The sequence below is a fragment of the Egretta garzetta genome, unplaced genomic scaffold (genome assembly GCF_000687185.1).
Source record: "Egretta garzetta isolate BGI_Z169 unplaced genomic scaffold, ASM68718v1 scaffold708, whole genome shotgun sequence".
In the NCBI taxonomy this organism is placed as follows: domain Eukaryota; kingdom Metazoa; phylum Chordata; class Aves; order Pelecaniformes; family Ardeidae; genus Egretta; species Egretta garzetta.
The window spans coordinates 961,323-972,748 of NW_009260485.1; the positions used below are offsets into that span (position 1 = coordinate 961,323).

The 11,426-nt window shown below is 35.8% G+C and overlaps 1 protein-coding gene across 2 annotated transcripts in view; it reads right to left on the bottom strand.

The window, feature by feature from the left end:
• FBXO8 (F-box protein 8) overlaps positions 1-11,420 on the bottom strand; it is a 19,885-nt gene extending 8,465 nt beyond the window's left edge. Inside the window, exons 1-3 of one of the 2 annotated variants that reach the window (XM_035899727.1) lie at positions 11,322-11,420; positions 7,928-8,267; positions 5,547-5,673 (exon numbers count right to left, since the gene is read on the bottom strand). In XM_035899727.1, the coding sequence (XP_035755620.1) occupies positions 5,547-5,673; positions 7,928-8,256 (456 nt within the window). In that variant the 5' untranslated portion in view covers positions 8,257-8,267; positions 11,322-11,420. The remainder of the gene's footprint in view (positions 1-5,546; positions 5,674-7,927; positions 8,268-11,321) is intronic. The other variant, XM_009644198.2, reaches the window with a different exon arrangement.
• Between the last annotated feature and the right edge of the window lie 6 nt (positions 11,421-11,426).

Here is an 11,426-nt window from a genome sequence, read left to right on the forward strand (position 1 = left end):
TCCAGAAAATACACAGCGCGTCATAGATGAGGCAGGATGAAAATAACACCTTCTTTAAGACAGAAAATGGGTTGGTTTCTCTGTGACAGTAAATGCCGTAAGTTATTTCTTTCATGCGCTAGATTTCAACTCAATGTAGGATCTTCACCTTATAGGCTACCAAGTCTTTGCAAAACATTTTTATTCCCTGTCTCTAATTCCCTCTCTCTGCCCCCACCACACATAATGCTTGACAATATCTTTCTCTGTGAACGCAGTCTCGTTATTAATCTTCCTCATCTCCTTCACAAATAAACAGGGTATAAATAAAATATACTTCAGCACATGCCATCACTTTTAGTTGCTTTTTATTTCTTCCTAAGCAACCACAAATACTTTGCAACAATAGAAACCTGTTTTCTCTTTAAAGTTCTTAAATTTTGGCTCACAGCAAATGAAATTTATTTACAAGATTTACAGCATGTCATTGAATCTGGTTTTTGTAACACTGTAAACACTGCCTGGAATTCCTCTCAGAACCCACACTTGAAATAAATCACTTTTGGTAGCTAAAATGGTCGCTTGTGGCAGGTATACTAGCTGAAATAAGTAGTTCTACACAGTATTAAACTCTATGCTAAGATTATTTATCAGTCGTCTGGCGATTCTCTTAGGAAACATTTGACTGAAGTCAGGTAGGCAGATCTGTGCCACCACCTACTAGGTCTGAAGAGGTCTTTTTAACACTTAGGAGATACTGTAGGATGAGCACACATGGTATGTTCTTCTAATTCTGATTTAGTGGAAGAGTAGTTAGGTGAACAGTGCAACAGCCAAGATTTCCAGTAGCTCTGTGTCTGCCTAACTTACATGAGGAGCCTGCTTGTCACTATAACGTTCTTAGCATTAGAGAATTAGGAAAGATGCCTTAAAGATACCTTGCCTTTGTGGCAAGAATGTTACCACTGAATTTCAGACAGCTCTGGATAAAATCTTAACACATGAAAACGTTGATTTAAATTATATATGCAAATCACAATCATAACCACAGACTAACAGTAACAACAAAAGCCATTCATTGTGTTTCAATGTTTTTTACAGTTGCTCCTTTTTTTCCTGTCACAGGATGCTTGTTCTACCAACCTATTCTATTACAGCACTGACACTCCTAGCTTGCTTTCTACCTGTTCCCAGGAGCCTTTACATTCATTTATACCTGTACAAGATATCCAAAATAAAAAAGTTCTCTTTTCCAATATTAGTTTCATTTCTGCATTGATCTTCTGCTCTGCTACGAGTACTTTCAGAACATTTCAGTACAGCAGTCAACATTAAAGCTTTTGTAGTTGCCTTTGACATCTCTGTTTAGACTTGCATAGAAAACAAGCCAGACATATTCTAAGTTAACAGTATAGAAATTTTGGAATCAGTATTTTTCTACAGGTATATATTATTTCTCTTTTTAATATTTAAATGGAATTGTTTGCAAAGTCAGGGTTGGGAGACAATGAAGCTTTTTACCTAATTTGCATTTAAAAGTAGTGCAGGAAAATATATGACAAAATAAAGAAAAATTTCACTTAATATTTGAAATTTCAAATTTCATTTAAATGGTTGTACACATGCTCTAATCGTTTAGCTTAAATAGTTTTAAAAGGTGACTAAGGAAATCACTAGTAGGATATTAACATTAACATTGCTAGGTGATTTATAATTCTGTAAGTTACATCCTTTTACATTTTGATAGGATTACCTAGGTATCAACATAAAATGCTTTTTTTCCTAGTCTGTACTGTATTAAAAAAAATTATTTTGATCACCAAATGAAACCATTCTTAAACAAAAGCTGAAGAGATATAGGAATTCAAGTTTAAATACTAGCTTAATTATTTAGATAAATTCTTTGGGGGCAGCGACTGTCATTTTATTCTGTATATACAGTACCAGGCACAGTAGGGCCTCAATTTCTAATTGGGGCCTCTAGGTAACATTAACATTATTAGTGAATAATAATTAGACATGCATGGCATTATTATTCCCATTTTTTCTAGGGAAATGCAGTATCTTAATATACTTCATGGTGCATCTGCTGGAACAAAATGCACAGTACTGATGTTATATTTTCTAATAGAAATTTTTAAGATTCTTTTCCTAAGTTATGAATCAAGTCATTTGATAACAAACGTGGACACAATATAGAACATAAATTTTAAACAGTGTTTTTCACTGCATGTCTTTAAAAAGCAGTCTCAGTGATACACACTTATGATGGCAGAAATCACAAGTAGAATGTAGAAATATTTTTCATGTTACACAGAATCCATAAATAATAGTTTGAAAGATTAAAGTTCTCTGACTTAAATGTAGGGCTTTCAAAAGGTTTCAGCAGTCTGGTCCATTCCAACTTTTGAGATAAATCACACAAAAGAACTTCTTCCCTCTACAACATACATGTAATTTTAATATTCTTGGGACAGATAAATCAATGCATCTCAAAATTGGCTTGTTCTAGTAGATCACTATGAAATATGGTAAGTTTTCAAAAAATTTGGTTAGAAATATACAGCACAGTAAATATTTCATCATCTAGACTGTCTATAATTAAAAGTCAGGCAAGGTAGCTTTATGCAAGTGGCTAACCATTTATAATCAAGAAAAGGTCAGAAAACTGACCTCCCTGGCAAAAGCTAAGGGCAGTTGATAACGACTGAGACAATCAGAAGAGTGGAAAGCCAGGCTTAGTATAAGCACTGCCTCACTGTACTTATTATGCTACATAAAGGAAACCTGACCTCACTGAAGTCTGAAAGTTTCAGTCCAGTCCAGATTTGAATAGAAAAAAATTCCATAAAAATAAATGCTATTAAACAGAATCAGTTAGAATCATTAAGAATGAAACAAAAATTAGATCTTCTTTCCTGACCAAAGGATTCTCTTTTCCACCTTCAGTTCCAATTTTAACTACATAGTATAGCTCCATGTAATAAACTTGGCAAAATATTTTGTAGGGAGTTAGAAACAGTATACAAAACAGTGGGAAATAACTTCTGGTTGCTTACAAATTCTGAGTCATAAGCGTATGAGATATGAAATGAGCACTGCATGAGAAACATTTCACGTACACCATACACTCTTTAGAATAAAATACAGCAGAGACCATGTAGGCAGATTAAACAACATAGTATTCATATTCAAGTGTTAATACTAACACCAAACCACCCCCTCTCCCCAAAGAAACAAATGCCAAGTTCCAAAATATTGGCTACAGTGGTGCTGCCGTATGAAAAAAAAAACCAAACCAACAACTAAACAAACAAAAAAAGAGAAACCAAACATGCACTGGAGGTTTTTTTTCAGATTATGCGTAATGTGATTAGGCACATCCTTTCAGCAGAATGTGAGCACCTGCTATGAATTATGCAAGCTCATGCACACAACCAATACATTAAATTACAGCGGATATCACAATACCATGCACACAACAATGGCTAACCAGAGAATCCTACCACAAAGTGTGTAGATGCTCTTCCCTACCCCGTGAGCCACCGCTAGCTCTGGAGCTGTTGCTGTGGAGCCTGGTTACCCATTTTCATGACATGGGCGGTGTCCTTTGGAGAATCTTGCTCCTGTGGCTGTAAGTGTTCCTATTTTTATAGTAATTTGATCAGGTCTGTTATCAAATGTAAAGCAGAGTTTGGCAGGAAGTTCGGAGACACAATTTGTAATAGTGGAATGTCATATCATATATTCCAGTCACAGTGTCCTTATAATAATAATTCTGCCAATATCACAGTTGTAACAATAAAAGCAATAGTATTTGTGAATTCTCCTGAAACTCAGGCCCTGAATGATTCCTACCAGGCTATGGTGCTCCACAGGGAGAGAGGAACAGAAGCCCTTAGGAGATATCCTGAGGTTCTTGTCTCTCACTAGGCCTGAAGCAGACTGTTTGACTGCTACTGTATGATATAACCGTAGTGAACCCAGAAAAAGTAAGTGTAGCATAATAAATTTAATACCTAATTTAGGTATCCTATAAGGTAGCTCTTATTTGCAGATCTTAATTTCCTTTAAAAATAACTAATTTTTTACTCAGTGCCTTTTGTGAAGGCTCCAAATGCTTTAAATTAGGTTGGAATATAACAGCATATTATCAACTAACATAGTAAGTGAAAAATTATGTTAAAACAAATTGAAAGACAAAGAAAAACTTGGGTGGACAAGTTTTAATTGGTAACAGCTTTGATATATTCTTGAAAACACATTTAAGTTACCTAAATATTGCATTCCATTAGAAAAGCTTTACATTTATTACTAAATTCACTAAAAGCCTGCTGAAAATCACTGCTAATCACTCAAGTGGCAAGGTGCTGATAAGACGTCTCAGCACTGCATATCACAGTTCAAGGCAGAGCTCTACCAGAGAAATTACAAAATACTGTAATTTGTGACTAATAATAGTAGTGGGTTTCTTTATCAAGCAGAATATGAGATAAAGCAAGAACTTAAACAAAATCACATTATTGTAATGATTCATATGACTACTTTATTTATTTCACCCCGTGGTCACAAGTTCATGTTTTCTGTATCATATCAGCAGAGCGAACTATTAGCTCCTAGAACTATATCTTTCCATGTCTCTCAATCCTTTTCCTACTTTGAATTTATTCAATTACCAATTCCTTCTGTATGTATAAATATATGCAGGAAGTTAATACTACTTTTTGTTCAGTACTGTGCACTTGCTTTTCCTAGGAAACATGAAGCAGGAGTCTGATTTTGTACACAAAAGACTCTCTTTGTCACTTGGGCATTAATTGCCTATCTCCCAGGCAAAAGCTATCTACTCTCAAACTGTTTTCTTCTTTGAAAGGTGACAGAGCTAAAGCAGAAACTGACTTCTCCAGTTAGTTATATGAATTAATAAATGGAATAAATAAACGGAATAAAGAAGCCTTTTAGTTTAACATGGGATATTTTTTTAAATAAATATATGTTGTTATATACTATAAAGAAAGATGATGTTTATTCGTAACAAACATCCACAGAAATCAAATGAAACTGATCTTTAGGATAGTTCAGCAGTACATCTTTTTCATTATATTTCAAGATTTACTCCTTGATAGTGGAAATATTTAAAAACCCCTTACAAGAAACCATAACTGTCACGTTGCACCTCATCCTGCTTTAACTGAACTGGGAGCAAACTCATACTCTTCAGAAGCATTTTAGCATTTTGATTTATGTAAGTGTATTATTATCCTTTTTAAATTCACCATCGTCTCTTCAGTTAGGATCTCTGCCTGTTTCTTAAGTCAATACATGGTTATGAATTTCTGGCATCCATAGGTCAGACCACTGTACAGAGCACTTAAGAGGCAAGCCATTTAAATGATGTGCACAGGTACCATATGCAAAAAAAGATCAGGATAGGGCTGTAACAGTATTAACCATTCCTACAGTAAAACAAACACCTATTAAAACTTGGCTTTTACTATAGCTATAATAATAAAACAACAATCACAGTAATTTCAACTGTTTATGACTGTCAGCAACAGTTCACTTACCTCATCAGGGTTGGCATTAAAGGTGAGACTGCCCTCATCTAGCTGCATATACAATTTTCTAAAAGAAAATCCTAGAGGCGGATTCTTATTGTATATAGAACAGTGACCCCAAGTGGATTTGCACAACCTATGAAAATAGAATTAGTCTATTATCAAAATTCTTTTCTCTATTTCATGTATTTTACAGAAGCAAAATGTAATCAACACTGCAAAGCCAAATACTCAAACTATAGAGAAAGTTAGAAATAGGTTGCTTGTAATACTTATCTATTAAGATTTTTGCATGTGTGTTGCTAAAGTCTTCATTTATATGATTATTGTTTTCTTCTCACATGGGTTTTGGTGTATCTGAGTGCAATCTCAAAACATATCCCAGTAGGTGGCATCATAATGACATCCACACAGCTGAGACCTCTGGCAATCCGAGTATCTGAACATTGGAGAACTGTGACAAGTTGTTCTCCTGCAGCCGCACGACAGTTTAAAAAAAAATTGTGCTTCTTTTCTTGTGCCCCTTTTGTGCAGTGAGCGGGACACCACATTGGCACAAAAATATGGCATTAACTCACTGCTTTCCCCATCTGCCACCTGACTGTCCTTTTTCCAGTCTTGACCACTCCTAATTACTTGATCAGCCCCATCCCTCTATATCTTCCATTGCTTCTCAGTTTCCCTTCTATCTCACCCATGTCTCTGTATCTCAGTTTCATCTGTTTCTGTCCTCATCTCAGTCTCCTTGATGACACTGTCCGAAATTCCCTTGAACTTTCACTTTTGAGGCACTCTGATTGTTATCTAGATTCCCTATTGAACTGGTAGTTCTGCTTCAACACATCTGTTTTGTAAATAATTAGGCACAATGCTTAGAACCCAGCAGGTAGCCACTGAGGACATGGGAGAAACTTCATTTTTCAGTTCAGGAACTTGGGTCTTATTTGGACTGAGTTCAGAACTGCAGCCACAGGACTTGCCAAAGCCTAAACTCAAACACATCCAATACAGGTAGAATACTGAAGACTAAGATGTCTACAGAGATTATGCAATTTAAGATTTTTATTAATTTGCTGAATCAGGACACATTTTCACTACCGAAGTGTATACTTTGAACTGAGTATTATTTGGGAAGATTTCACTAAAAATAATCAAGCTATTTCTCAGGATGAACTCTGAGGAAAATATGTAGTTTCTTCCCCCTGTATGCTAAGAATATATACTACATACAATTAAGAAGCTCTAGTATCTCCCAAGCTTTGGTTGAGAGAATTTATTTGTATTTAGTGTGGTTTTGATAACCAAGAACTGAGTACAATACAATGCATACTTACTCAACTGTCAAACTATTTGATATATATAAACTTAGAAGCTTAGCAGGATCTTCACTACAATTCCTGTTTCCTGCCAAGACAACAGGCCCCAACAGCAGAACAACTGTGACTAAGAAGTTATAACTGCATTAGCCTATTGCTGAGTTCACTAAGCATGACAGGAAGGGAAGCTTGCAGAGGGGCAAAGAAACAGATGAGGAAGAAAGAGATGTAGAGCACAATGAAAAGAAAAAAAACAGGACCTCAATAACCACCCAACTATTACAGTAATATTACTTATTGTCTGTTAAGGGATAAGAATAAGTTGTGAAAGAACATGCAAGTTCTACTGACCATCTACTCTAAAGATAAGTATGATTTCATGACTTTCCTGTGTTGTAAAACACCAAACATCAACAAAAATATTTTAAATTAAATTTTGATCTTATACTATTTTATTTTATAGAACATTCCTTTATTTATTTCCTGGCCACACAAATTCTGCATATGTTATATAAATGTGTTTCAGCTGTTAGACTACAGAAATTCCACTTGACATGTTTGCAGAACTGACCTTTTCTTTTCCCCTTCCACCACCATTGCCCAAAACCCATATACTTAAGCTGCTCTAAGACAAGGATAGTAGATGAGTTCTCAACCCTTTCTACCTGGAGCTTCAGCTGAATAGATTTGTTTGCTCAAGCTAGATACTTGTTTGAAGTTCAGAGAAATAGTAATACAAACATTTGAGATGTGCTTTGAGCTAATACGGAAGTGAAGACAAGTCCTTGTTTTTTTCCCCAAGATATATCAAACAACAGGTGTGTAGTAATACACATGTATACTTGTACCAAGCATACTTGTGTATGAATAGTCTCCACTAATACCTGATAGTAATTAGAAATCCAGAATAACACATTTTTAAACTATATTCATGTTTCCCCTATGTCAAATCTCATTTAACTTAGGAAACCTTTATTAAGGTTAGAATGACAAAAAGCACATGTTGAGATAAATTTTAAGTCTAATAATTATTTTTACTTTGTTCAGATGATACTTTTTTTTTTTTTTGCTTACCCTTGCCAGAGAAGCTCATCATTAGCAAGATCCTGCCAGACACAGGAAGCTAGACAAAGATCGGTTGCATTCAGGTATGACAAAATAGTAAAACTAAGCTCTGGTGGTAGCATTTCCAGGTTAATAAATCCTTCTTGTTCTTTAGATTTTCTTGTCTTCAGCAGGTGGTAGATGTCAATGCCTCCTTGGGCTTGTTTGCGATGGCTTGTGTTGGAAACATTGTTAGCAGCTATCCTCCTACCATGTTCTCTGGTAAGATAGCCTTGTCCAGTGTATCCTTGGTGTTGCAATTGCTGGTTCCTAGCAACTCTCCAGAGTCCCTGACCCATCTGCGAGCCTGCTGGACATAAAATCCAAATTAAATGTTGATGGCTATTCACAAATAATTATCAGGCAAGTTTAAAAAAAAAAAAAAAAAAGCTTACTGAGTCACACCATAAATAGGATATACAACTGGCAGCAAGAACGTATGCATAAAGAGGGTATTCTCATTCTCAGGACCAGGATAAAATATTTAGGGCTACCAGTAAAGTTGCATCACAAGAGGAATCTGTACCACAATCGGTCATTTAAAAAGTAGCAGCACAAGGATGAGCGGTCTGATGAAAGTGGGCGTTGGCAAATCATGCTGGTGTTTGCAATTAATTTATGAAAATTCTAGCTGTAAATAAAACATGTTCCTTCACAAGATGAAGAACTCTGCCTTTATTTTTCATTGCCTAGCTAGATTAAAATAAGGCATAGCCACTTTTTTTAAAGATACATTCCCAGAGCTGCAGTTGCTCAGTGCCACTTTTTTCTGGTTTTGAGCAACTAAACCTCTCCAAGGAGAAGGAAGTTACTAACCTTCATCCCAAAGGGGGATCCCCAAGCACTGTTGGAATAAAATCAGGAGCTATTAAATGAATTGATGGTAGGTGTGCCAGAACTGGCATTTGGGACTATAAGCATAAACCCATCAAGTCACCTGCTGCTCCAGCTGCTGCTGCTATTGTCCCTGCTGAGCAGGCAGAGCATACAGCAACGTGCAAAAGCTAAAAAACAGTTTGTGTGGGTAAGCAATAACAGCTTAGGGCTGGCAGGTGGAAGGGGGACTTTCCTAAGGGATGAAAAGAGCAGATAAGGAATATTTCTGAGCAAATACAACATTTCAAAAAGGGCTACTATCACTGCGATAGAGGACTCAACTAAGATAAAGTTCCCATTTTGCTAGGCACTGTATATGAGCTTGTCAATTACTTACATAAAGCATTTAGTAAACAGGTATCTCTAAATAAATTGGGAGGCTTGAAGCAATTCCTGACCTTAGCCCTGTGAGTAAATTGAATACTGCCAACGAAGCATTACACTTTCAAATATGCAGATGACAAATTTAAAGGCTGTGTTCACTCTCAAAAGATATCACGATGTGAATAATAATGATCTTTCAATTTAACTATGTAAAAAATTTAGGATCTTGAAATAGGTAAATGTATACATACACATGTAGATGTAACTCAAATACAATCTGCACACTTTTTCAGTGTAGCTCTTCATGTAAAAACAAAAATAAAATCTACCGGCAAATATAGCACTGACTCTAAACAAAATGACAAAATAGCCAAATACTAGTTTCAGGGGCAGAGAGAACCATGAGCAAGGGCTTGTAATTCCTCATTAATATGTCAAGTCCTTAACCACTAAAGCAGCAGAAATCGGCAAGAAAAACTATGCCAACATTGCAATATTAAACCTTACATTTTACAAAAGATTAAATGAGAGAACCTAGTCTATGTAAACTGTGTAAGTCAAGCAGAGAGAAAGGAAAGTTCTGTTAAAGGTAGAAAACTGTTTCCTAAGTTAACTTTTTGTAAGATAAATCAAGGAATTTATTTTGCTAGTATTTTTGGCATCTTTTCTGACATTTTATATCTTTATAATGAAGCCACATTTCTATACACATTTGTTAACTCCTGACTGTTAAAAATCTTCTGAAAATACTAATTATTTGGCCATAGTTTAAGTGAAAGGAAAAAAAAAAAGTTACAGGAAATTCAAGGCTCTGAAGATCATTAGGAATCATATTGTGACAAGTTTCATAATCATATTACAGCAGAAAGATGAGAAAGACCAGCAGCATTACCAGAAACAGTTCACAGAAAGGCTGTGCTCAGTTAATTATCAAGTTAACTTTATGCTATCAGGTAAGCATCTGGCATTTTTATAGTAGCTTTCAAACCTCTACAAAATCAGATTATCTTTCTGTTCTATATGCACTACTTGTAAAGAATTCGGTAGTGGTCACAGAGGACCAGGTTTTCCTACTTAGCCCTAAATCAATTATCCAAATTTTAGTTGCTAGTTTAATATCTTTGTTGCAATATTCAGCTAGAAGTTCCTGTTCACAAAATACATTCTACTGAGGAATGCTGAGCTAACAAGAATATCAGCAGTTCTTGCTGGCACTCACAGGATTTTTCTCCCCCCACAAAAGCTAATTGCTGTACATCACCAGCAACATAATCACTTCTAAATTATTTAACACTAGAAGTGGGTCCAAGACAGAAGAAGATACTATGTCATTCAAGAAACTAGCTTTCCTATACAGTACTCACATACTTATATATGACATCACTGCGGAAATAATTTTAAGTTTTTTTTAAGATAAATAATGATCAAATATTTGCAATTTTAAGTACCAACTGCAGAAATTTCAAAGAAGAAACAAAGTGAGACAGAATTTAAACCATTCTAGAAATGGCTGCTGGAAATCCACAAGCTTTAATATGCATGTAGCTATTCAGCAGCTTATATGCCATTTGTTAGATCACATCTCATTTTCCCCATCACACAATTACTTTCAGCTTTGTAGCAATCCATGACGAATGCTTTGAGAACTCACTTGTAAAACAAGAGGAGTAAACTCCTTGTTATTATAAAGCCCTTTAAGTAATGGTGTCCTGAACTGTACTTTTAAATTATTTTGAACATACATTTTCAATCTCCAGATTCAATAGGCCACTCAAATATACGTTTCCAAACTTCCAATTATGTAACTTTATCTAATAACTGAAACCTCTTGATAGCTTGGCTGTAATAACTATCACAGTAAAAACAACATCAGGCCTGTTGCTGATCTTCTCTGGCTCTGCCTGATCTCTGTCAGAGTCCAATTTCAATTTTAATCGCGTCTGCTTCGTGTTACTTTGTTACTGCATAACAAATTATTTTGCAGCGCTGAAGAGCATGATAGGATACTAAAAGCTGAATGTAAGCTAGATTAATGCTGTATTGGTACTGGCTTCTGCTTTATTAAGTAAAACCAACATATAAACCCCCTCCCCTTCACGCTAACCGAGCCCAGCAGCGGCTGCTTTACGACCACAAATATCCCAACAGGAAAATTCGGTGTTACCGGAGCTGAAGCTTCGTTCATCGCAGCTGCGCTCGTAACCCAGGCCTGCTGATGCCCCTGACACGAGCGCCTTCCAAACCCGCCTCCGGGCAATTACGCTGGCGG